This window comes from Panthera onca, chromosome C2, assembly GCF_046562875.1.
Source record: "Panthera onca isolate mPanOnc1 chromosome C2, mPanOnc1 haplotype 2, whole genome shotgun sequence".
Lineage (NCBI taxonomy): Eukaryota > Metazoa > Chordata > Mammalia > Carnivora > Felidae > Panthera > Panthera onca.
In genome coordinates, this window is record NC_138347.1 from 47,695,678 (window position 1) to 47,722,856 (window position 27,179).

Sequence of the window (27,179 nt, forward strand, 5' to 3'; positions counted from 1 at the left end):
ACCATTTTGACCTCTATTACCATAGATTAATTATGTCTGTTTTGAACTTCATCTGAATGGATTCTCATATTAATGGAAATTCAACTTCAGATAAATGGAATTTTATATTGCTATCAGAAATATAGGCAAGTTCCACTTGGTCCACTTACTCATCAACACCTGATATTCTCCTCTTAGTTTTAGCCCTTTTGGTAGGGTTGTAGTGGTATCTCATTATAGTTTTAATTTGCTTTTGTCTGATGATTAATAAATAATATTGAACTTTCTTTTCAGATGCTTATTTGGATATCCTCTTTCATGAAATATCTCTTAATTCTTTTCCTTTTTTATATTGGACTGTCAGTCATTTTTTTTTAATTGATTTAGAGTTCTTTATATATCCTGAGTGTCAGTCTTTTGTTGGTTATACATATGCAGATATCTTCTCCATATCTGTGGCTTGCCTTTTCATCTGATTATCGTTGTATTTTTGATTAACAGAAGTTATTAATTTTAATAAGGTACAGTTTATTAATCTTTCATGCTTGTTGCTTTTTCTATCCTTTTCAAGAAATCTTTACCTTCTTCAAGATTATGAAGATAAACTAAAGCTTGGAGAGGTTAAGTGGTTGGCACTAAGGTTGTGGCAGGCTGTTGGTTGTCTTTAAAATGTCAATTGGCTCTTTCTTCCTGGACATATATGGCTGTTCAGCCAGTCATTTCTAGCTTGCCCTGTATTGGGAAGTGGCTATGTTGAGTTTGGATTGGATCAATGGAATATAAATAGAAGAGATGGTAATCTTCAACTTGAAAGCAAGATACCTTTCATGTATTTTACCCTTCCCTCCACCCTCTTCACCACCAACTGCCCCCTAGTGTACTGTAACATACACATAATAGGGTTGCAGCTCTGATCATGTAGATGAAGACAACATTCTGGATGGTCCCTTGGAACAGAACTCATTTACATTTATTTAAATAATACTTAAAATTATTTCAATAAAAAGGTAGCTCAGATGCTACCTTTTCCTTCAAGCTATTCCTGATCCCCTAATTAGTATTCACCTTTTTTTCCCCACTGCCTGAATGTTTTCTGCCCCTGAGGACAGGGAACATTTTTTGGTCTACTGCTTTGCACATGATAGGTACTGGGTAAGCATTTTGAAATAAATTAATAATAAATTAATAAATAAACTAGATGATAAGTTAATTTTTCAGAAGCTTAAACTGCATTTTTAATATTAAGAACTGTTGATCTAGTCATGCGTGAATGTAGCTTGAGAAGTTCTATTTCCACATTGGTTCTGTGCCTTCTCTGCAGTGAGGTTCTGACTAAGCAGTTCTGAATCAGCAGATTTACTGTGCTGTATCACTTTCATCTTCTGTAACACAGCTCATGCACCTGGGTATCTTGGTCCTAATTGCTGACATAGTGTGACCATGACCTCATTTGACCTTTCAACACACAGGTCCTTTTGACTGCTATATAGTGAGAAGAGGCTCACATGGAAAAAGCGATGCTGTTTTCTATTTGAAGCAAATGATTTGACTTAGACAACTATGTGACAACTGGCCTCACTCGGGTTCTCTTGGCATCTTAAAAGAACATTTGAACCATATTTGAGATGCCGTTGTGTTCCTACCTTCAAATGCTACATTTGGAGATTCTGATTCAGTATGTTTGGGATTGGGGCCAGAAATCTGCATTTTTAAATAGTTCCCTGGCAACTCTAATGATAACTTACTTAATTTGGGAAATCAGTGGAGAAGTATCAAGAGCTCAGATTCAAGAGTCCTAATTCTTCTCTATAGTTACTATCAATAACTTTGGGAAAGTTACATAGTATCTTCAAGGTTCGGTTTGATTATCTGAATATTATGCGGACCGTAACAGTACCTACTTTAAAAGAATGTCATGAGAATTAAATGAGATCATCCATTTGATATGCTTAGTACAGTGTTCTATAGTAAACATTCAGGTAAAATGGTAAAACCAGGTAACTATCATTGCTAATATTATTATTACTAATTATCAAATTCTCTATAAGAGATCTTTCTTTGTATTGTTTTTGTTTAGAATGTACAAAATAGAATCTACTGTCTCTACAAAGAAAGGATTCATGTTGTGTGTGGGTGTGTGTGATCGTTCTCTTAATGAGTTCTTTGTTTTAGGTGTTTAATTAAAATTCTGTGTGGGATTACTCTGACCCCACTTCCTTTTCCTTAATAATTTACCGAGTAGCCATTATATGCTTTTTTTTTTTTTTCATTTGAGGAACTGTTACTCCGTGTTTGTACCTGTGAGTGCTGGGAGGGTATTACAAAGAGGTGCTTACCTGAAATGTTAAGAACTGAATGTTCTATTGCAGCATTTCTCAAACAATTAGATAGTTAAAATGTCATAATTTAGGGACTGGAATTGAGACTGTGGGTAAGACAAATGCTGAGAACCACCTTTCAAGTTCTGGTCTCTTATTAAAATTTTTTTGTGTGCTTCAGTGTCAGAGAATGGAACTGAGGTAATCTGAGCTAGGATTTGGTGGTGCTACCAACAAAGTAAACTGAGTTTTGATGTGTGTTGTGTTTCATGTATTCAAGGAAGAGTGATGTGGAATCCTTGGGGCAGGAGGGAGGAACTGGGAATAGGGAGAGTCATGGTATCCCAAAGGTTTTAGAGCCACTCCCTTGTACCTCAGTTATTTGTTATGAATTTACTCCAAAAGGTAACAGTAAATAATGAAAAGTTAAATTTTGGAGCAGAAATACTCTTTCATGACAGGGGCAAGATTTCTTTTAGGTAAAGCAGAAACTCTTTAAAAACTGTCTAACAGGCCCAGAGAATGGGTGGATTCCCTTGAAGAGTCTTCTTTGCATAAAGAAGTAATACTATCACTAAGAATAGGGTGTCAAAAAAAGACCTTTGCCTCCATGTGTTGTATGCCTTTCATCTGCATGGATTGAAAAGTCCATAATACTGTAAATTTTAGTTAGCTCTTATAATAACTTATAGCTGCTATCAGTTCTACTTAATTTGAATAACTCTGACTTGTACTTTGCCACAATTTGATTATATTTGCATTCCACTGACTATTGAATTCTCAAATTGCTTAGAAAGTAGGGGATGAGAGTCAATGGTCTACAAGTTTAACACTTCAGTGAGCCCTTCACAGTCAGAGTTCATTTATCTTTATCAACAAAGAGCTGTCCTCATCTGACCGGAATGGATGAGAAATTTCAGTTCTCGGGGCAAGAAGAGTATTTAGAGCTGAAATTTCAATTAGAAATAAGGTTGACTAGTTAAGGGCTTCATTTTGGGGTCAGGTTACCCTCTTTGCTCTTTCAGGTATTAGACATTCTTAGTTATTCAGAACTCATGGAGTTCTTACATAGAGTTGGTTTACATATAATTTCTACTCTTTGACTCATATGAACCTAAATCTTCTCTAAAAACCTGTATGGATTTCAGAGGCTTAGAGAGGATTAAAAAGGTATAAAATTTTAAATAACTTCATCCAGTGAGCATGTTTACCTAAATGTGTCATCAAACTTCTCAGTTTTCTGGTTAGAAAACCGGTTTGGGACAGGCTGACTCACACTGTGGACTGATAGAATGCAAACACATTCAGAATTCTCCTGGCGAGACTAATGCAACAAAAACAGAGTTCTGTGAGCTTTTAGAGGTGAAGTGTTTCATTTCTCTAATAAATCTTCCTATCACTGAGAGCTTTCAAAATAAACACATGTCTTCACAGTTGTTAGGTACTGTGAGGTGGCATAGGCCTACTACTATATCCAATACCCTGTGCCACTGTCAGTCAGTTGACTTTGAACTTAGGTCTTCTTCCCTAATTTGTCTATTTACTTTTTTATTGAAGTATAATTAACATACAATGTTATATTAGTTTCAGGTGTACAACATAGTGTTTTAACTTTTGTATACATTGCAAAATGGTAACTTTAATAAATCTAGTTACCGCCCATCACAGTACAAAGTTAATACAATATTATTGGCCATATTCCTTCATGCTGTATATTACATATGCATGATGTACTTACTTTATAACTGGGAGTTCATACTTCTTGATCCCCGTCATCCATTTACCCTCCAATCCTTGACCATCAGTCTGTTCTCTATATCTATGACTCTGTGTTTTGTTTTGTTTGTTTCGTGTTTTGGATTCCACGTGTAAATGGACTCAAGTGGTATTTGTCTTTCTCTGTCTGACTTACTTCACTTAGCATAATACCCTCAAGGTCCATCCATGTCGTCACAAATGGCACCCCTTCCAACTCTTAAAGGAAATAATTGTTAAAGATAATCTGGGAAATATTGGTAATTAGCCCTTGGGTTGATAAAGGTAATGCTCTACAATTCTAGATATTATCCCCATATGTAAATAAACATTTTATTGGGTTTGCATTTCACTTTTGATCCTTAGATCTCAAATTCTTTGCCCAAATAGTTATTCACATTCTTTTCAATTAGCCCTTGTGCAAGGAAGGTAGATAGCAAGAATATTTCTGCCCATTTTGAAGATTAAAACATCAGTATAGAACTCAAGCTATTTTTTTTTTATCAATTTGCTCAGTACATTTGAAGGCAAATTCCAAAGATGTCCAAAGAGAGTGATATTCTCTAAGCCTATGATACTCTGAAAGTAAAGTTTGCTGAGTAGCTCTTTTCAAGGACAAAGGGATGGAGATTGGAATGTCTTGGCAGAGTTGAGAGTACAGTCAAAATAAATAGACACTCCTGTTCCTTTCTCTTTTCCAGTTAGTTATATCTCATTGCCATTTGTTCACATGTTGCTGTAATTAACTAATTTTAGGCCAGGCAAAAGAGATTAGGTAGCATATTGCACACCCACACCTCCTTTTCTGGGATTTAGGATGGAATGAGTTTTTCCATTTACTCTAGCCAAATGAACACATACTTGTACAATCCCATTTTGCTATGAAGTAAGTCTTTATCAGGAAATTGTACTTCTGTAGGTCTTATCCCTTATGGTGTTTTGCTTATAATAGTAGTTTTCTGGTTGTTGTTGTTGTTGTTATTGCTATTATTTATTATTATTATTATTATTATTATTATTATTATTATGCTTTTTCCAAATTTGACTCCAGACACACACCTAACACACTGCTTTGTGTATGCTATAGGTGCTCTGACAAATTCCCGATGGCAAGTTGTGATCTTTCTGCACAACACATTTCTCTTGGGCTCAAGATAAAGAGGAAGCCTGGGGTAGTGGCACACAGTCTGCACAGTCTAGCCCTAACCTACTCATCCTCGACAGGGACTTAATTCTACAAACTTGTCTTTTCATTCCTTTGTACTTATGCGTGCAATTTTCTGCCTAGAATAAACTTTCCCCTCTTCTCTGCCTGTTAGAGTGTTACTCAGCCATCAAGCTAAAGCCCCCCTAGGGCTGGGATGCCTTCCCATTCCCTCCATGAAGAACTAATCAATCCATCTATGGGATCTGTGAGCACTCTGTATATGCTTCAGTTGCAGCCACATTTAATTGCCTCATGCTACTACTGTTTTCTACTGGGGCCTCAAAGACATGATCTGCATGTTATTCTTCCCGCCCCCCCCACCGTTCTAAGTGTCATGCATAGTGTTAGGTTAAATGGATGTTAGTGAGTGAATTAATGGATGACAGATAACCCCTTTTTTCTTTTTTCTCATCTAGAACAAAAATACTCTTTCTCCTCCCCCCCCCCCCCCCCCGACAGATAATCATTTGCCTTTGATCATTTCCCCTTGGGATATACCCAGATGCCTATTTCTAAGTCTCTATCCTTTGGTTCCTGAGTATGAGCTGGCATTAAAGGATCTTACTTTATAAAGTTTTAAGAAAATAGCTAACCTATATCTCATGAGAAACATCCATTATCATTAATAGTTTTATCTTTCTTATGGCTGAACAAACTGAAAGGATACAACTTGACAGAGATTGTGTTGAATCTCTAGATCAATTTGGCAGATATTATTACCATTTGTACAATATTAAGTGTTTTGGTCCATAAACATGGGATGTCTTGCCATTTATTAGGTCTTCTTTAACTTCTGTCAACGTTGTTTTGTAGGTTCCAAAGTGCAAGTCTTAAGCTTCTTTCGTTTAATTTATTCCCAAGTGTTTTTTTTCTTTTTGCTGCTATTATAAATGGAATTGTTTTCTTTTTTTTTTTTAATGTTTTTATTTATTTTTGAAAGAGAGAGAGAGAGAGAGAGAGAGAGCAAGCTGGGGAGGGGCAGAGAGAGAGAGGGAGACAGAATCTGAAGCAGGCTCCAGGCTCTGAGCTGTCAGCACAGAGCTCAATGCGGGGCTTGAACTCAGGAACCATGAGATCATGACCTAAGCCGAAGTCGGACACTTAACCGACTGAGCCACCCAGGCACCCCAGTGGAATTGTTTTCTTAATTTAATTTTTTGTTTGCTCATTGCTACTGTATAGAAATACCAATGATTTTGGTATATTGATCTTGTATACTGCAGCTATGCTGAGCTTATTTATTAGTTTTAGTAGATTTCTTAGGATCCAGTTATTATCATTAGTATTATCATTGTATTAGTTTAATTTCCAAAGCAAAAGATATGTGGAGATTGTTTATCTTTCCTAAAAGGCAAAGCATTGATTTTATTTTGTAGGATTGTACGTTAGCTATTTTATCTGTGCCTGGGTATCTTAATTTGATATTTTGAAGACAAACTTTATTTCATCTATTAACTACATTAGCATATCAAAATTACTATCTGTTGAGATCTATAGTCTTACTATAAAATTTAGAGTAGTTTAGAAAAGAAAAAAGTTATCTATATAATTTTCTCTGAAAGAAAAAAGTGGCCGTAGATGGACAGTAACTGGCAAGTTCATAATAATATACCTTTTATTTTGCTTTATTTCTGATTCTCTAGAAAATATCTGGTGGCAATATGGAGTTCATGGATAATGTCTTGTTCACCTCAATGGCAGTACCCTGTCCAAAATAAGCATCATCCCTTGTTTGGGGAAACATAAAGAAAGCATATGTCCTCTTTGCTTTTAGAATTGTGCTACTTTGATTCCTCAGGGGTCATTTTGTTCACTTCATCAAGTGACTGCTGCAGATAAGTATAAATTTCATTTGAACTGCAGGAACTGCTGCTCTTGGATCAAATCCCTGCTTCTGCTGCTTTTACAGCCCTGTTCTGCTAAGAGATCTGCAGGCCTCTGAGGAAGGTGCTAACAAGTACATGGGTGGGATCTATAAACCTGACTCTGGAAGTGTCTCAGTGCTGTCCGCCTCCTCCCATCGTCACTACAGTCTTCTGTGATGTCTTCAGGGTCTGCATAAAGACTTCCTTCCTTGCGGGTTTTCGTTCCTCATTATGCAAAGAGCAAAAAACATAAAGTTACCAATGGCTAACTTATTTCTGAAAGAAAATTGGAATTAAGAGTCATCTGAAGTCATTGAGAACCAATTCCCTGACAATGTTTAATAGTTTAAAAAAAAAAAAAAAAAAAAAAAAAAAAATATATATATATATATATATATATATATATATATATATGATCTAAAGCCTATAAATGGGGCCTGGCTAAATGAACTGCATCTATAAAATGAAATAATATGCAGCCACTTAAAAAAAAGGTAGAAGAATATAGTATGGTCTCTTTCATGAATTGCTGATGTAGGCTTACAATGATTTTTTTAGAAAAATGCACAGGAAGCTGTTAACTGTGGATTACTTTGGGGAGTAGGAAGTGAAATGAAAGGAAAGTTTTAATTTTCATTTTATACTTTTCTGTTCATTTAAATTTTCTGTTTTCAAGTGTTATTATTCACTTATTTTTTTTTTTTTAGTTATTTCAAACACTTATATAAAAGGAGAGATCATAGGATAATAAACCCCCATGTGTTCCTCATGCAGCTTCAATAATTATCAACTCTTAGCCAGTCTTGTTTCTTCTGTACCACCCTGCTGAAGGGTAGCAGAATATACCACTCCAAAATATTGCCTCTTTGGCATAAGGATTATTTTGAGTTAATTATTTTGAGAAACAGCAGATGCAGAAGTTCTGAAAATAAGAGTAGAGTTAATCTTTTGTAAGAGAAATTTACATTTATGGAGGAACTCTATTTGTAAGGGTATCTCCCTCTCAGTACCAGCAAGAGAAGGATGAGTAAATCACAAGAGAATCTTATCAGTGGAGAAGGCTCCAACTTCTGGTAACTTCCCATAACTAGCTGCCCCTCCCCCATCCCACCTGTCTTTCTTTTTTAGCTGATGATGGTATTTAAGGTGCTAGCTTAAGTCCTCTTGCAGAGTTACTCATTTTCCCTGGGTATTTCCCATGTATATACATGAGGTATACATGTTAATAAACTTCAGTTTTGTTTTTCTCTTTTTAATCTATCTTTCATTACAGGGGTCTCAGCCAAGAACGCAGAAGGATAGAGGGGAAATTACTTTTTCCTCCCCTTCATTATGCTCCCCACTACATACACTATTCTGAAGCAAATTCCAAACATTCTATCATTTCTTTTAAAAATATTTTCAGACTATATTTCTGAAAGATAAGGATTTTTTAAAATATACATCACAACACCATTAATACATATTAGAAATAATTCCTTCATATTGTGAAATATTACAGTGTTCACATTTTCCTGTTTTTCTCCACCCCTTTCTATAGTGTCTTCAAATCAAGATTCAAATAAGATCTTGCACTGCACTTTATGGAAATGCCTAAATTTCTTTTAACTTAGAAATTTCCCCTTGGTATTTTACCCTTGCACATTATTCACATTATTTATTAATGGAACTAGGTCACTTCTTACATGGAATTCTCACAGTATTGATTTTGCTGGTTACATCCCTGTGTTGTCATTTTATTGTGTTTATATATATATATATATATATATATATATATATATATATATATATTTACATACATTTGTATATATATATTTGATTTTGAAGAAATGTAATGTTTCTGTACTCATTCAGCAATGTAGAAAAGGTGGAAGGAAGTTCATATCTTTGGATCAATATAAAAACATTTAGAAGCACAAAGAAGAACAACATTTCTATTCTTGCCATCAAAGAGTAAGGGACCTTTAGGGAGAGGTCTTCACTAAAACCAACAGCTCCTTTGAAGTCCCTATAGCTGCTACTACCAATTACAGTGCTCATGTTAGTGACTATGCTTGAAGAGAGTTATACATTTACTTATCCTGTAAATACCAACTGGGCATTCTCTGTGAGGTGCTAGGGCTACAGAGATAAACAAAACAAGGTGTGTCTGCTCTTGTGGAGCTTACATACAAGTGTGTGAGTGTGGAAGAGAAGTGGGGAAGAGAAGACAAACAAGAAGCCATGATAAACAGGCTTGTTCATCTCGTCTGCACTTCCTAGTATTGTGTCCAGTGCTTATCCTCTTATTCAGTACACATCTTCTGTTACAGGGTCCAAAGAATATCTGTCCTCTTTGCTCGTCACACATATCCTGTTCTTCAGAGCTGGACTTCACCAGTCTGGCTTCTCCATTTCTGGATCAGCTATGTTGTAGGGCCTGTTTCCTCTTTACTGGTGATACTGAAATGATTATTCTGACTAGATGGACTTGCCCCTCACAGGTTTTCAAAATCTCCACCATTCCCTATTGCAGAGGTCCAGCCTGCTCCTCTCATTTACCTTACCCTGCTGGCCCCTGAAGGCATTTGAGGTTGAAGGCTGCCCCTGCCTTGCCCTTTTATGTTTCAGATATATTTTAGATGAAAATAATTATTAGTGAATGTAGCATCTATAAGGAAGTCTGAATGGGCTACCATCAATTTAATAAAAGCAGAATTTGAGCGTTATTTCTGAAATATTTTGGAGTAAGGATTCATCTGAATTATCTGTTTGTATGTTTGTACTTCCCTCACATCCTCATCTTTGATATATATCTGAAGCACAAAGAAACTTACCAACTTTTTTTGGATCCTTTGCATGGTTCGGTGGGTTATGAGGACTAAGCCATGGTGCAAGAGAAGTTTGTTATGAAACCACAAATCTCCTTGGATTCCTGAGGTTTCTTTCTGGAGCTGAAAGTGGGAACTAAGTGACTGTGCTACATGTTTCCCTAACAAACACAATAAAATCTGTCTGAAAAAATACAGGCCTATTTAAAGGAGACAGGGAAGCATGTTTCAGGATTAAACTCTTCCAGTTTAGAATTCAGTTCCTGCCATCCAGAGGTTTTTGGGGATGAAGTTTTATCTGATTTGCTCTGCTTTGTTATTATTGAGGCATGACTCACTTAGAATTCAACACACATGAACACTAAGGAGTGATTTTTTTTTCTTCTAACATTTTTGTTATTCTGTGCCTCTTACTTTGTTTATTGATAAAAATTTTAGCCTTCAAAGCAGTGGTGAGAATAAGCCACTGAATTCTTCTGCATGAAGAAGCCACGGGAGTTCTCCATCTGTGTCTCCGCAAATAAACACATAAAAAGACCATTCATTTAATCTAAATCTGTCCTAACAGCTCAGTGCAATCATGTTTGAGAGTATGGCTATAGAACAACTGGTATGTTCTTGAGGAGATGTTTAGCTTGAGTTTTGATTAGTCAACAAATCTATTTAGAAAAGGAGTAATTTGACATAAAGCAAATGACAGATGTGCTCCACAGGGAAATGTTTGTTTTCTTTTTAATTACCATTTATATTGAGTGCTCACTGTTGACACCACTGGTAAATATTCAATTTTGAGATCTCTGATATCTTTGAAGGATATGTTCACTAACTAGTGTTGTGGCAGCCACATGTGATTCTCTTTTTCCTGTATTTTTCCTTTAGTATATGTATTCCAGTGTTTATTATGGCATCACATGCCTTGAATGTCATTGTTACTCAAAACAAAACAACAAAAAAAAAATGCATGATATAAAGTGACAAAAGTGTAAATTGGAAATTACTTATTTTTAAGAAAACACATACTCATCCTCCTAAATTTTGCTAACGTGTTTGTTCTGAAACATCTTCTGAAGATACACAAATGACCAGTTCTCCAGGCATCTCAGATATTTTAAGCTGCTACTGGGAAATTCATTGAAATAAATGGGAAAATTCTGTGGGCATAAATGTATGTGCACGATAAATAGGAAACGTGAGGAAGTGAGAATTGACAAGTAGAAATTGAGTTAGATTAGAAAAATTGGTTTGAAATTCTCACACACTCCAACAAATCAACTGAATTTTTAGAGGCAGAATTTGACAAAGTGAATTTTAGATTCTGCGGTGTTAAACAAATCAAAATTGTCAGGACCATATAAGGCACGTGCTGTAAGTGTAATAAACTATTGTTGAATCTGTCATGTGGTGAGAAAGGTGAGCTAGCATCCTGGATTTGGACTCTAATTGGTATGGGATTGTATGGAGAGAGGAGGGTTCAGACCTTTTAGAGAAGAAACAGAAGCAGTCTTTGGAAGATCAATGATGCTAGGCCATCAGAATCTGAATTTGATAGGGAAGAGGAAATATAGTGAAATTACATTGACAACAGCAAAATACTCTTTCAAGAAAATGTTAGGATTATGTTTTTAATGATATGTTAGATTTTTTTTTTCTTCAGAAATAACACATCTCTAAAATAAAAGCCCAACCCAAGTCAGTGGGAAAGTCTGAATCATGTTACTAACATCCACTTTACATACTTTTTAACATCATATCATGTTTAAAATGAGGTCAGATTCAAGATTAGTCCCAGGCAAAATTATAAACTAAGAAATGGGTACTTTCCTTCATTGCTAGTAATAGTATAAATAATCTATTTGTAGAGCACAAATTAGCTACAGTTTTTAAAATCCTTAAACGGTTCATAACTTTTGACCCACATGTAAGGATTTATTATTCTAAGGCTACAATTACGAAGGTGTAAGAATTGGAGTATGAGGCTGCTCATCATAGTGTTCCTTATATTAGTGAAAAAGTGGAAGGGATCTAAATGCCCACAATAGGGAATTTGTTAAATAAATTATATCTGTATGATACATTAGAATTCATACTCTTAAAAATTATGGTACAGAGGAGGAGTTGGTGATTTAGGAGAATGTTCGTGATGTTTTTCTGAGTGAATAGAAATAGGATACAAAAACTGTACAAAGTACAAATTGAGAAAGTTAAAATCCCCTTTTAGGATCATTTCTTTCACTTCTCCATGCTCTGGACCCTACAGGAGGAACTGTGAACAAAACAAAACAAATGTAGGCCCCCTAATGTGATAGTGGAAATATCTGATTTTTCACAATCATTTTAGGCCAAAAGGTGTGATTAGTGTGGAGATCTTATGACATTGGCAGACCAGAGGAGCCATGGAATCTTTCAGTGCACTTAAAAACTGCCATGTTGTATGATTCTTAATTTTGCATACGTGGTAGGCTGTGCTCTTTATAATAACTGTTGCATTAATGTTTCTGTTTTTTCTAAGTAAAATGATTTCCAAAAGGGGGAAATAGGTCTCCATGGTTTAAAAGAAAAAAAAAAAAAAATCATTGAGCACTATAGTGCTCAGCTCAGTGTTACATTGTTAGATCATTAGGACGTTTAGCAATACCCCTACTCTGAAGGAAATAAGATATAACCAGCCCTAGAGAATGATCCTCCTTTGTGCCTTCTCTATATTCTCTGTTGTCATCATACCTGCAACACATTGCACTTGTTTTCATATCTGTCTCTCCTATACTGAAGGGTATGCCCCCTTGAAAGCTCCTGTTCATCATCACATCCTTACCACCCAGTACAGGGTCTAATTAAATGCCTTCCTGGCAATCCAAAAAATGCCCAGTGTGGCACTGAGTATATAAATAAAATACTTTAAAGAAAGGCAAATCTGAAGAAAGATGCTAATGCTTACTGAGTGCTTCTTGTGTGTTAGACACCATACTTAACACTTTATATGCATTTTATAGTTTAGCAATTGCAAGGACCTCTGAGATCCGTATCATTTTTCAATGGATGGTGAAACAGATTAAATAGATTAAGTACTTTGTTCAAGGTCAAATAGCTAGTGAGAAGATGGGACCATGGCTCAGATTTGTTATCCTAACTCCAGAGTCTATATTTTTTTTAACTCCTAATACCTTTTTTGTGCAGTGATGTTTACTTCTAATTTACTCATGATCTATGCCAGGCATCTGCATCCTCATAGCTGGCCAAAACTCTTTGGCTTTATCCTCTCATGAGAGAATAATACACTTGCCTGGAAAATTTACCTGCAAGTTGCAAATTCAAGATACAGTTTCATTCTAATGTTCCACCTTACTTTCCATTTATGAGGCAAAACTTCTATTTTGACATGGTGTAATGACTCTTCTTTCTCTTTGTATTTTATAGTCAGATGGAACAGAAGTTTAAGGTTGCCACATTCAGTCTTTGGCTTCCTGTTCTAAAGGGCTCTTAAACTAGTAGCTGTAAGCCAGGAGGATGTGTTTATCCAGTGCTTACTGTAAGTCCTCCATTCTCCTAGGGCTGTGCTGGCTGTTAGATAATTATAGTCCTTAGTATTCTTTTTGTCTGACCTTCCATATTGTTGCAACAGTAATGTCAGTACCACAGAATGAACCCTTGAATCTTCTTTGAATCATTTACAGATTATTTGTGAGTGTCTTGTCTTTTGAACTATATTATTATTATGTCTTAAATTTCTTCTGGACCTCCCACAACACCAACCATAAAACTCGAGTATATAGTAATGATTCTAGGGAGGACAGCACCAAATATGTTATCAGGAGAGCTAGCTTCTGGTCTGGCACCACTACTATTTAGCAGCAAGATTTTGTGCTTTCTTAGCTAGGACTCAATGGGCCTCACTTTTCTCAATTCAAAAATCAGAAGGTTGGTCTTGATAAGTCTTTTCTAGCTTAAATTCAGGATTCAGAGACCTTTGTAGGTTTTTTTTGCAGTTATTTGATTGATCAATTCTTTGTAGCAGCATTCACAGGAATAGAAAGGTCATAAATTGACCTAGATTTACAAAGATGATGCTAAGTTCAGTTTTGAATATGTGACATTTGAGAAGTGATAGGGTGTACCTACATATAGATATCCTTTAAGAATGGAAATACATGGGTGGCTGGTTGGTTCAGCTGGTTGAGCATCCGACTTCAGCTCAGGTCATGATCTTACAGTTCACGGGTTTGAGCCCCACTTCAGGCTCTGTGCTGGCAACTCAGAGCCTGGAGCTTGCTTTGGATTCTGTGTCTCCCTCTCTCTCTCTGCTCCTCCCAGCTCATGCTCTGTCTCTCTTTCTCTCTGTCTCTCTTTCTCTCTCTCTCAAAAATAAATAAGCATTAAAAATTTTTTTTAAAAAGAATGGAAATACAGAGTGGGATTTGAAGTTGATAGAAGTACTGTCATTCTCACTGACCTCTTTCGATAGTGTGACAGTCATAGACTTAAGGTACAAAATACTTATAACAGTCACATAACCACAGATTTTTAGATCTGAAAGAGACATACATATCATATGGCCTGTCCTGTTTGTCCTATATACAAGTTGGAGAAATGGAATTTGCCCAGACTTACATAGTAGTTACAGATCTAGTCTGCAGACCAGAGTCCCCTATCTCCAGGTTCCTGGTTCATCCCTTACTGTGTTTGTTAAGTTTCTACTTTGACTGCTTTTTAACATCTGTAATATTCTTTTGTGAGCAAAATTCACTAATCATTATATGTCCAAGTACACACCCAACATTATTTGTTAAAATTTGGTGTAACTTTCTGGGAAAGAAAAGCAATCAAAATACAGTGTCATTACTGTATCTGAATTTTGATCTCTGTAATGAAATGGTGTTCTATGAAAAACACTGAATTGTGCAGTTAAAAGGTATAATTTTGTGGCATATATTGAGAGCTAAGTTATGGTATACAGTCCTGAATTGTTTTTGGTACCTTCATGAGGTAATTAATCTCGCATCCTTACCTACCCAGATCCTGTGTTAGGTCTGGTGTATATGAACAGTAGGCTGATGACATTGTGATTTTCTATAGAGTTATGATACCGAAATAAATGTTTGTGTCGGGTCTCCATTTTATTCTGACAAAAGAACTGGTTACCCATGACAAAGGTCAAACGGAGATCTGGCATCTGTTTCACTACTTGCAAGACATAGTCTCAAGAATATGTAATACATATAACTCCTTGCCAGAAAACTGAAAGGAAATGATTGCATTTGAGTACAATGTATTCTGCAACAATACTTTAGTGTGCATGAAATTTAAAACTGCTGGCTTTCTAAATATGATTTTTTAAAAGTAGATTTAGTTTATTTTTTAAAACATACCCATTGTGTCATACTTTATGGGATAGTGTTAAAAGGCAAGATTTAAGACCAAAGAAACTAAAAAACCTAATGGCAATGATTGCAAGATATTGAATTTTCCAGTAAAGTACTCTAGTGTAATGTGTTTGTTGGTTTCTCCTGAATGTTCTGTTTTCATGAGCATTTCATGTTATTATGTCATTTTATCATAATGGTGCCTTTTTTCCCTACCCATCATGATCTCATAGTGCCTTAGAATCATCAGTATCAAGTCTTAAAGTCTTCAATAGTGTCTCGGTTTTATACATACACAAATTAGTCAGGGTTTTATATAGGTAGAGACCACATCTACCTCCTTCACCGAGTGTCTTCCACAGGACCTGGCCTGTATGTAACAGACATTTAATTAATTGTTGTTTTGGGTTATTTTTTTCTTTTTGAGTGAATAAATGAATGAATGGCATGCAGCCCTAACTAGCTAACTAGTTTAATTTTTAAAAAATGTATAAATTAATATACTCATGCATTTATATATATTTGAGGAAGTATCCAAAGCCTCTGAAAGGAAGATTTGATGTTTTTGACAACAGCCTTTAAAAGTAGTCAAATTCAGGGACACCTGGCTGGCTCACTTGGAGGATTATGTGATTCTTGATCTTGGGGTCCTGAGTTCGAGTTCCATGTTGGGTGTAGAGATTACTTAAATAAATAAACTTTTAAAAAGGACTCAAATACCCTCAGTTAACAGGAAAGTCAATATGGCTCAGCTTTTTATTCACTTGTCTGATGCCAACCTGCAAAATAGGTCTGTCATAGTAGAGAAGGGTTGATGATGGAAATTGTTCTTTATAAAGTTCCCTCAGCCAAAGGAGAGGTAGAAGTGCTTTGTTCTTTACTAAAACCCGAACACCAAAAGACTTAGCCCAAAGTATGGTCGAGGGAGCAACCCTTGAGGCTGGGTCCCTGATGACTTTCCTTCAAAGGCCTCTCTGCCCACTGAGCCACTGTTCTATCTAGTAACATTGGGCAGGACAGGAACAAGAAGTTAATTCTACCTGTAACTCCTTTCTATGTGGCTTTTGAGAAGCTACCATTTGAACTCTTACTTTATAAAGTCATAGTATCAATGCTAACCTATTTGGCCAAGATATTATGAAAAGTAATTTAAGGCTTTAAAAAAAAAAACCCATGGTTGAAGCCACATTTTTATACAGACTTGTCATAACAATGTTTGTTTCTCACTTTACTGGTTACTTCAAGGCCCAAAATGCAGTAATACATATGGTTAATATACATGGTTTGTTTTGTGTTCTGAAAAAGTATGCATGGTTTCAAAAAAAAGGGAAACTTTTTTTTTTCTTCACAGCCTTTCCCCCACTGAAACTGAAAAAGGAAAAAGAAATTATGCAAGCTTTTTTGAAGGTGCAGACAAATTTGGCATTTCACTTATGGGAAAATTTTGCAAAACTGTACTGACTAAAAGTGATTTTTGTTTTGGCTTTCCTGTGAAGCCATCCAGAAAGGTCAAAAATTACTGGCATTGCTTTTGTATGAAACATTTCACATAGACTCCACTTGTAATTCAGCCAAGTACATAATTCAGGTCATCGGTGACACACATATCCATACATTGGAGCTGGTCAGTGAACAGAAAGTAGTCATGAAATGAGGATATAATATTACCTTATGGATAGACCAAGTTGTACAGATTACAACAAAGGAAACTTTGCATTAACATGCTTGGGAAAGGTTTCCTGAGTTGATCCCTGCCCCCACCCTCCCTCAGTGGGAAAGCCAATTGTTTAGTGATTAAGACAAAGACATCACTTGGCAAACATTTTGGCCTAAACTCAGTGATATCAGTCTCCTTTAGGGTTTTCCACATAAAACAAATTCTCCAAAGAAAACACAGAAATTGAACGTAAATTTGAAATCCATTTTTATACCCTTTAAGGTCTCTTTAACTTAATCATGTATTTCTTAATTTTTATTTTATTTGTAAGTAGATATTATCCAACATTAATAAGTGCTAAACATTCACAGTGGAGTTTCAATCCAATAGTCCTTTATGGTTATCCTCACCCAGTTCCCTTTTTATGGGGGTTATGATATCTTTCTTTGTTTCTGTGTCCTGAGGGTCACTGATTTGGGAGTGGCTTCCATCACTTTGAGGTAGAAAGTAAACATTATGCTTTGACCCCTTAGGACAAGTTTGTCTTGCTTTTGTGAAGAGTGGCTGTGTGCTCAGGGGAAGTACTCTCACTGAAGTTAGAAGGACTCCGTAATGTTGCGCGTGTTTTGTCACTTGTCACTGGGGAATGAAACAAAGGAGTGGTATTTCACTCTTGTGTAAGCCCCTTCTCTGTGTATATTTACCAGAAATTATTAGAGTTCTCCCACTTGCTGTTTTGTTAGGTGGGTTTCATTTAATATGTTGATGCGCATGGCCTTAAAGCAGGTATAAGTCCTGAGACCCACGGTCTCCCTGTTGGAGGCAAGGGAGCAGGGAGCACCAATGCCACAAGAGTGCCAGGATATGGGAGTTGTGTTGTTGGGTGTGCTAGGCAGGGGAAGAATTGTCTGCATATCATGTGAGTTGAAAATAGGTTTAACATTCTCATATCCAAAGAGTTCCATCTGGAAGCTGTTCCTTGGCAAACAGAAATAGGTGAATATTCTCATATCTTCTGGAATGGCTGCTACATAGGGAATAAGAGTCACTCCAGTCACTTTTTCCTATTTTTTGGTAATGGTATATTCACTTTCATTATTCTTTAAGACAGAGAAGCTTTGTGTCTAAGGTTAAAATATATGATCTTTTAAATTCTTCCTCTTAAACCTCTTCTATATATGTAGAAATGGCATTCTTAATATACTGATTCAATGGTGTACAATTTACATTCAACGCACTGTTTTCCTTTTCCTCTAGCACATGGCCTTTATTCCCACTGAATTTTTGTTCCCATTTCTCAGTGTTGTTCTCTTTGCTCTCTTGTGGTTTAAATAATCTTCATCATCTGCCTCCCAAAATTACAGTGTTAAAACTTCTCCTAAGCCTTCCACCAGCAGATACTTGAGATACAACAGTGAATTTTAAAACTGTACCTCAGACAGCCCTCCACAGTCCTACCCTAAATCTGCATCATCTTGCCTTCTCTGTTAATGTGGGAAGCCCCCTGGGCAGGAGCAAGCAGTGCCTCTATGTTCTATGGCAGACAGCACTTCAACCATGGTCAGTACATTTTCATAAAAATGAAAGATGAAAGGAAGTGTCTGTGTTCAGCAAGTTAGTGCCAAATAAGTGTGGAGGCCAAATGAGGCCACGGGTGCCAAACCACAGGGGTTCGAAATAATATTTAATATAATATTGTCTCATTGAATAACAAATCTCATATTGTAATGTCTGAGTCAAGTCTTCCCTTGGTGCCAGACTTCTCTGTACTCCTTTTATCTTTCCTTCAAGATATTTCAAGTTCATAAGGGGCAAGGTAACAAGACCCCCTTCTAGGTAGTGAGTAGGAAACAAACCTGATGAATGTGGAAAGAAGTGAATGGGTGTGAGGGCCATGGATTCTCTGGGAATCTGACCAAGTGTCTACCATGATGTGCACTGAAAAGAAATGGAAGTCTGCCATTAACCTAGCTATTGTGTAACTTCATTTACCTAGATAAAATATGAATTGTAAGTAGTTAGATAAAGTAGCTGAGACTATTAATATTTTAGAATAGAGAGCTCATAAGTAATTATATTTTTCTGTGATTGTTAGAATACAGCATCATGAAGTACACATGGAATAACTAAAGTGAAAGGACAGTTCAGTAAAAACTTGACATTGCAAAGATTGGTTATTTCCTATCTTTGTATTATTAATATAGAGCCTTAATTGTCCTTTCCATTTCAAATGGAGGCTCATACTTTCTAAGGTGGCTCAGAACAGACGGGCAAAATGGATCAAAATAATCTGCCCTTCATATGGTTATAAAATTTTTACCAACCAATCTCCTTTTTTGCAGCCAAACTTCTCAAAATAATAGTTCACACTTTAAGCTTCTACATTCTGATGCCTTATTTATCTGTCAAAGCATTGTGATTTGGCTTCTGCCTTCACTTTATTAAAAGGGCTCATTAAGTTTTCCTGTCTTCCTGGTTGCCAATCCTGGGACATTTTCTTCTCCTTTTTTGTATTATTTGGTGCTATTTGACTGCTCATTCCCCCACTTTTGAACTATCTCCTTCACCAAAATCCTGCAACAACAAAAACCTGTGCACCATTTCTATATTTTGTACCTTGGTGAATAGCCAGGAGTGTTTCTCAAAACTCCCTATATTTCAGGGCACCTGGGTGGCTCAGTCAATTAAGTCAGACTCTTGATATCAGCTCAGGTCGTGATCTCAATGTTGTGAGATCGAGCCCCACCTGGGGCTCCACGCTGAGCACAGAGTCTGCTTGGGATTCTGTCTCTCTCCCTCTCTCTCTTCTTCTCCCCCACTGTGTGCACGTGCACACACTCTCCCTCTCTCTCTAAATAAATAAGTAAACATTAAAAAAAAAAAACAAACCTCTATGTATGTCTTCCTCTGCTCTCCAGTCTCATTAGTCATTCATTAGTATTGACTATACGTCATAAATATTTCTTGTTCACACCCTGATGTCTCTAACCCAATAACCATGGGAATATAAATCTTCCCCCAGTCTAAAGTTCTTATCTTTACTCCATATTGCCTCAATGGCTCTTTAAGAAAGCATACCTGATCAACTCATTCTTCTCACAGTTTGTTATTTATGCCTTCTTGCCAACAATATAAAATCCAACTGCTTGTGGCTAGCCTTTGCTTTTCTCATCCTGAAATTACACCTTGTGCTGTAGCCATGTTTCCAGAAAGCTTGAGTTCCCTCACTTTTCATACTATTTTCTTACCTCTATGCTGTGATACTTATTTCTGCCCCTGCCTGGTCTATAGTTTCCATTCTTATTTACATAGGACTAGACCCCTGTTACCTCCTCTGTGCAGCTTTCACAGGGCACTCCATTGCAGAATTAGGTGTCCAGCATTTATGTTTCCACAGTTTTTATCATAGCTGGTTATTCTTGCATTATATTGAAATTATCTTTAAACATATCCCTTTCCTCACTCTAGACCATGAGACCTTTCAGAGCAGAAGCTGTGTCCTATGCATCTTGTATTCCTGTATCCCTGGTATAAATGCCAACTCCATAGTGAGAGGTTGTAAGAGTTTGTAGAGTGGATCTTTGTCTTTCCAAAGAGGCCTTACCTTTCACATTCCTGTTCTAGTAAGCTTATGAATTCATCACTCTTCTCCATGTATTCTTTATGTTTTCTCTTTTCTTCCTCCAACTCCAATATGGTTTGCCTGTGAGATTTTTCTGCCATTAATAGCTGTTCCAGGATTCGTCTATGAGATTCTTTATGTTTTTCCATGACTTTGTCCAACTACAAAAAGAAAATGCATTTATAATGTGTTAACTGTAAATCCTTCATAATACTGCCATCTTTCATTCACTCTTTTAGAAATGTCTAAGTTTTGACTAATTAATTTGGCAATGGGTTTCTGATATTTTTGTTTGGTTTTTATCATTACCGTTGTTAACTGATACTTTTTGATGCATTTCAACACAAATGTAATCTTTTTACTGTCATAGTTTTTTGTTTTTTCTCAGACAGAATAATTGGTGCCTCTGTAGATATCAGAATAATTTACCCAAACCCATTTTCTGACACTTCCTCCTCTCTCCGGAAAAACTTTGTCAGAGGAATGATGTAAAGTAAAGAAATCCTTAGATAATGTTTGATTCTGAAGCAGCCTAGCTGCTCTCCTGCCCCAGCCCTCCCTCCCTTTAGTAGGCCTGTTGGATCCCGTGGTCCATTATTCACTGAATTTTGCTTCAAGGTGTTTACATATTTTAAGAATTCTTGTTAATCAATTCTGTGTTGGTTATGTAGTGTTAATGTGAACAGATGTTAACACCAAGTCCTCTCTGGTTTCTGTGGCCTACTTATAGCTGTGTTATAAAATGATCACCCTATGCCTGATTTATGTGTTTGTCTTCCCTACTAGACTGTGAACTCACTAAACGCAGGGCCTACATTGAATTTTTAAAAAATTCTTAGCATCTACATCAAAAAGAATCAAATCTTTCCATTTGCAACAACATGGATAGATCTAGAAAATATAATGCTAAGCAAAATAAGTTAGTAGGAGAAAGACAAATATGGTATGATTTCACTCATGTGGAATTTAAGAAACAGAACGAATTTAAAAAAGAAAAAATAAAAAGAGACAAACCAAGAAACAGACTTTTAAGAGAACAAAGATAGGGTTACCAGAGGGAAGGTGGTTGGGGGGAGGGATGAGTGGAATAGGTGAAGGGGATTAGGATTACACTTGTCTTGATGAGCTCTGAGTAATATATGGAACTGTTGGGTAACTGTATTATACACTTGAAACTAATATAGCACTGTATGTTAACTATACTGGAATTAAAATTTTTAAAAAAATTCTTAGGATCTGACAATGCCTTGCTTATAATAGGTGTAAAATGATATATGTTTAAAGATTGAAAACAAAACAAGCAAACAAGGAATCAAGAAAAAAAAAACAACACGAGGAGAGGAGACTGATTAAAACAGAAGTGGCTCAGGATCTTTAGCCAGTGATAAATTAAGATCCAATTAAGAATGTGGTTTGGGGGGTGCCTGGGTGGCTCAGTCAATTAAGCATCCAGCTCTGGATTTTGGCTCAGGTCATGATCCTAGGGTAGTAGGATCAAGCCCATGTCAGGCTCTGCGTTGACCATGGAGCTTGCTTAAGATTCTCTCTCTCTCCCTCTGCCCCTTTCCCCTACTCACTCGCTCTCTCTAAAAAAAAAAAAAGAAAAGAAAAGAAAAAATATATATATGTAGTTTAGAAAGCATGTGACTTTCTAGATTAAATAGTAGGTGCTATAGTTGGTAGTATTATTTGATTTTGCCCTCTGCCTTTATTGTAAAATATTGAAAAATTGTGACTCTGAATTTGAAGCCAGTTTAAATTGTATATCTTTAAAAAGCACATACATGACTAGGATCCGAGGCACAAAATGGTCAAGTTATTTCAGAAAAAGAATAGAACAAAGGTATACCAGCATATAGAACCCAACTAATTCCCTCGAACCTATAAACGCTTAGGCTGGTTGTCTAGTTTTCTAATATAGGTTTATGAGGTGCTTTAACACACACACGCTCACAGAATACTTCATTATGCCAAACAGGTGTTGATGGTTTTTAATAAATATAACCAGTACTTTTGTGGAAGCTGAAATTGCTAACTTGTATTAGCCTGCTGGCAGAGTCACTGTTAACTAATGACCATCTTCTGAGAGGCAGGTTGTAGTGCTCATTTGTCCCAGGTCTCAAGCCACAATAGCCCTCTGAAAATTTCTCACAGTTCTCCAAACATTAGAGTGGATTATAAAGGAAATTCAAATTAAATGCTTTTCGAATTTGAGAGTGAAATAGTGATAGGATCAGCCTTACTTTAGGAAAGTTGTCAGTTGACTTAGAAAAACATTAAACTGAGAATAAACTAAGGGTTGATGGGGGTGGGAGGGAGGGGAAAGTGGGTGATGGGCATTACTACATGCTGTTCAGTGCAGCCACTAAGGAGCTTATATTTGCAATAGGAGTAATTGCAAAGCTATCAAGTAGTGACCTTACAGAGCAAAAGCTCCCAAAGAGTCACTGATTCCAGAGGCCTTTTAGCTTACAGTTGAAGTTTTATTCTGTGCCTTAATTTCTCCATGCCTAGAATGCCTCTTGGGAAATAGCCAGTTGTTTTCAATTCAGTTTCTAATACATACCTGACAGATCACATGATGGACCTCATCCTCCCTGAATTCATTACATTTCCCATTACTTGTGTGTGTGTGTTTAGCCAACCCACCTAACCTTTTTGTACTTCAGGTTCTTCATTTATACATTAAGAGGTTGGACTTCTCAGATCAATTCCAGTGCCACAATTTTCTCAAGGAAGGAAGTGTTTTTTAAGTGCCTATTATGCTATATGTACTAAAGTACGGTGGTAGTTGCTATGGGGAATACAAGAGAAGTTTGAAGTCTCAGTGGGTATACTCCTACTTGGAAGATAAGACACACACATGAAACAATTAGGAGCAGTATAAGGTGGTACATCATTAAGTACTAAGGGACTACTAGAGAACCATTGCCCCTTTTTTTCTTTATCCCTACTTGCAGGTTGAATAATGCCTGGAGAAGAAACAGGAAGACTTATCCATCATTTCAGGGAATGCCCAGGGCAGAATGATAGAAAAGGTGGCTCTTTAATGTTTACTGTGCAATGGCAAGCTTTCTGCTTATCATTTTAGCTTCCCTGATATTGTGTCCTACCCCTAGCCCAGCAAGGCACCCAAAACTTAAAGCTTACTTCTAAAGGAGGTTCAACAATGGCAGTATTTTTCAAAGTGTGGCAGGCTGACCACCTGCATCAGATGAATCACCCTGAGAGTTTATTAAACATATGGATGTCTGTCTCTCCAGAGGCAAGGGAAACAAAAGCAAAAATGAACTATTGGGATCTGATCAAGATAAAAAGCTTCTTCACAGCAAAGGAAACAATCAGCAAAATTAAAAGGCAACCAACAGAATTGGAGAAGATGTTTGCAAATGACATATTAGATAGAGGGTTAGTATCCAAAATCTATAAAGAGCATATCAAACTCAACACCCAAAGAACAAATAACCCAATGAATAAATGGGCCAAAGACAGGAACAGACACTTTTCCAAAGAAGACATCCAGATGGCTAACAGACACATGAAGAGATGCTCAGCATCACTCATCAGGGAAATAGAAATCAAAGCCACAATGAGATGCCACCTCATACCTGTCAGAATGGCTAAAATTAACAACTCCTGCAACAACAGATGTTGGCAAGGATGTGGAGAAAGAGGAACCCCTTTGCACTGCTGGTGGGAATGCAAACTGGTGCAGACACTCTGGAAAACAGTATGGGGGGGTCATCAAAAAATTAAAAATAGAACTACCCTATAATTCAGCAATTGCATTACTAGGTATTTACCCAAAGGATACAAAAATGCTGATTCTAAGGATCACATGCACCCCAGTGTTTATAACAGCACTATTGACAAAGTATGGAAAGAGCCCAGATGTCCATCGACTGATGAATGGATAAAGAAGATGTGGGGTATATGTGTGTGTATATATATATACCTATACATATATACATACATACAATGGAATATTACTCAGTGATCCAAAAGAATGAAATTTTGCCATTTACAACAACGTGGATGGAACTAGAGTGTATTATGCTAAGTGAAATAAGTCAGAGAAAGACAAATATATGATTTCACTCATGTGGAATTTAAAAAAAAACAAATCAGATGAATGTAGGGAAAGGGAAGCAAAAATAAGATAAAAACAAAGAGGAAGACAAACCATAAGAGACTCTTAAATACAGAGAAAAAACTGAGGGTTTGTTGGCGGGGCATTGTGCGGGGGAATGGGCTAAATGGGTGATGGGCATTAAAGAGGGCACTTGTTGAGATGAGCATTGGGTGTTATATGTAAGTAATGAATCGCTAAATTCTATTCCTGAATTTAAAAAAATATTTTTTAAAAATATGGATGTCTGGGAGTACCTGGGTGGCTCAGTTGGTTAAGCATCCAACTCTTGATTTTGGTTCAGGTCATGATCTTGCAGTTCATGAGTTTGAGCTCCATATTAGTCTCTGTGCTGACAGTGCACAGAGATTGAGAGCTTGAGATTCTCTCTTTCTCCCCCTCTGTCTGCCCCTCCCCTCTCTCAAAATAAATAAATAAATTTTATTTGAAAAAAAAAAAGAAAAAAGAAAAGAAAACAACTTAATTTGCTATGGCACCAAAAAATAAAATAAAATACTTAGGAATAAACTTAACGAAGGAAGTGAAAAACCTGTACTCTGAAAACTATAAAACTTTGATGAAAGAAATTGAAGATGACACAAATGGAAAAATATTTCATGCTTATGGATTGTAAGAATTAATATCGTTAAAATGTTTATACTATCAAAGCCATCCTTGTCAAAATCTCAATAGCATTTTTCACAGAACTAGAATAAATAATTCTAAAATATTTATGGAACCACAAAAGACCCCAAATAACCACAGCAATTCAGAGAAAGAAGAACAAAGCTGGAGATATAATTTCAGGTTTCAAGATATACTATAAAGCTGTAGTAATCAAAACAGTATAGTACTACAGGCACAAACATAGATGTAATAGATCAGTGAACAGAATAGAGATCCCAGAAATATATTGAAACTTATAGGGTCAGTTAATGTATGACAAAGGAGGCAATAACAGACAATGGGGAAAAGACAGTCTCTTCAACATATAGTGTTGGGAAAACTGGAGAGGTATATGCAAAAGAATGAAACTAAACCACTTGCTAACACCATACACATGTATACAACACACACACACACACACACACACACACACACACAACTCAAAATGAATTAAAGACCTAAGTGTGAGACCTGAAACCATAAAACCCCTAGAAGAGAACACAGGCAGTAATTTTTTGACATCAGCTGTAGCAACATTTTTCTAGATATGTCTTTTAAGGCAAGGGAAACAAAAGCAAAATAAACTATTGGGATTACATCAAAATAAAAAGCTTTTGCACATTGAAGGAAAGCATGAACAAAACAGGAAGGCAGCCTACTGAATGGGAGAAAATATTTACAAATGATATTTGATAAGGGGTGAATATTCAAAATATACAGCTCAACACCCCCCCCCCAAAAGTCAATCACATTGAAAAATAAGCAGAGGACCTGAATAGACATTTTTCCAAAGAAGCCATTGAAATGGCCCAGAGACACATGAAATGATGCTCAACATCACTAATCAACTGGGAAATGCAAATCAAAACCACAATGAGCGATCACATTACACCTGTCAGAATGGCTAAAATCAAAAAGACAAGAATAACAACTGTTGAGGAGGATGTAAAGAAAAAGGAACTCTCGTACACTGCTGGTGGGAATGTAAATTGGTACAGACACTGCGGAATACAGCATGGATCTTTCTCGAGAAATTATAAATTGAAATACCATGTGATCCAATATTTCCATTACTGGGAAAACTAATTCGGGAGAATATATGCACCCCTATGTTTATTGCAGTATTGTTTACTATTCTTTGTAGCAAAGATATGGAAGCAGCCTAAGTGTCTATTGAGAGATAAATGGATAAAGAAGGTGTTGTATATATAATACACAATGGAATATTATGCAGCCATAAAAAGTGCTGAGATATTCATCCTTTACAACAATATAGATGGACCTGGAGGGTATTATGCTAAGGAGAATAAGTCAGACTGAGAAAGACAAATACTTTATGATTTCACTCATATGTGAAATCTAAAAAACAAAGCAAATGAATAACAAAAAGCAGAATCAAACCTATAAAAACAGAATAAACTGATGGTTGCCAGAGGAAAGCGTGGTAGGGGGATAGGCAAAATGGGTGAAGAGGGATGGGCGATACAGGCTTCCAGTTATGGAATGGAGAAGGGATGGGAATAAAAGGCACAACATAGGAAATACAGTCAATGATATGGCAATAGTGTTGTATGGTGGCAAATGGTAGCTACACTTGTGGTGAGCATAGTATAACGTAAGGAGATTTTGAATCACTCTGTTGTGCAACAGAAACTATTGTAACATTGTATGCCAACTATACTTAAATTAAAAAATATATATTTTAAAGACCTTTGGCTTTTTACCATTTTTACTTAAGCCTCCATCATGCTTCTTTTCATGTCAGGTAGTTTTGGAAGGACTGGATGTTTTGGGGGTCTTACTAACAGGAAATT

General features: G+C 36.4%; 2 protein-coding genes across 4 annotated transcripts in view; one reads left to right on the forward strand and one right to left on the reverse strand.

Moving 5' to 3' along the window:
- CMSS1 (cms1 ribosomal small subunit homolog) overlaps positions 1-27,179 on the forward strand; it is a 383,687-nt gene that overhangs the window by 90,883 nt on the left and 265,625 nt on the right. The gene's annotated exons all lie outside the window — the stretch shown is intronic.
- The window catches only part of FILIP1L (filamin A interacting protein 1 like), a 305,075-nt gene that overhangs the window by 84,957 nt on the left and 192,939 nt on the right, over positions 1-27,179 (reverse strand). The window contains exon 4 of the mRNA XM_060640834.3: positions 20,553-20,731. Coding sequence (XP_060496817.1) covers positions 20,553-20,731 — 179 coding nt within the window. The remainder of the gene's footprint in view (positions 1-20,552; positions 20,732-27,179) is intronic.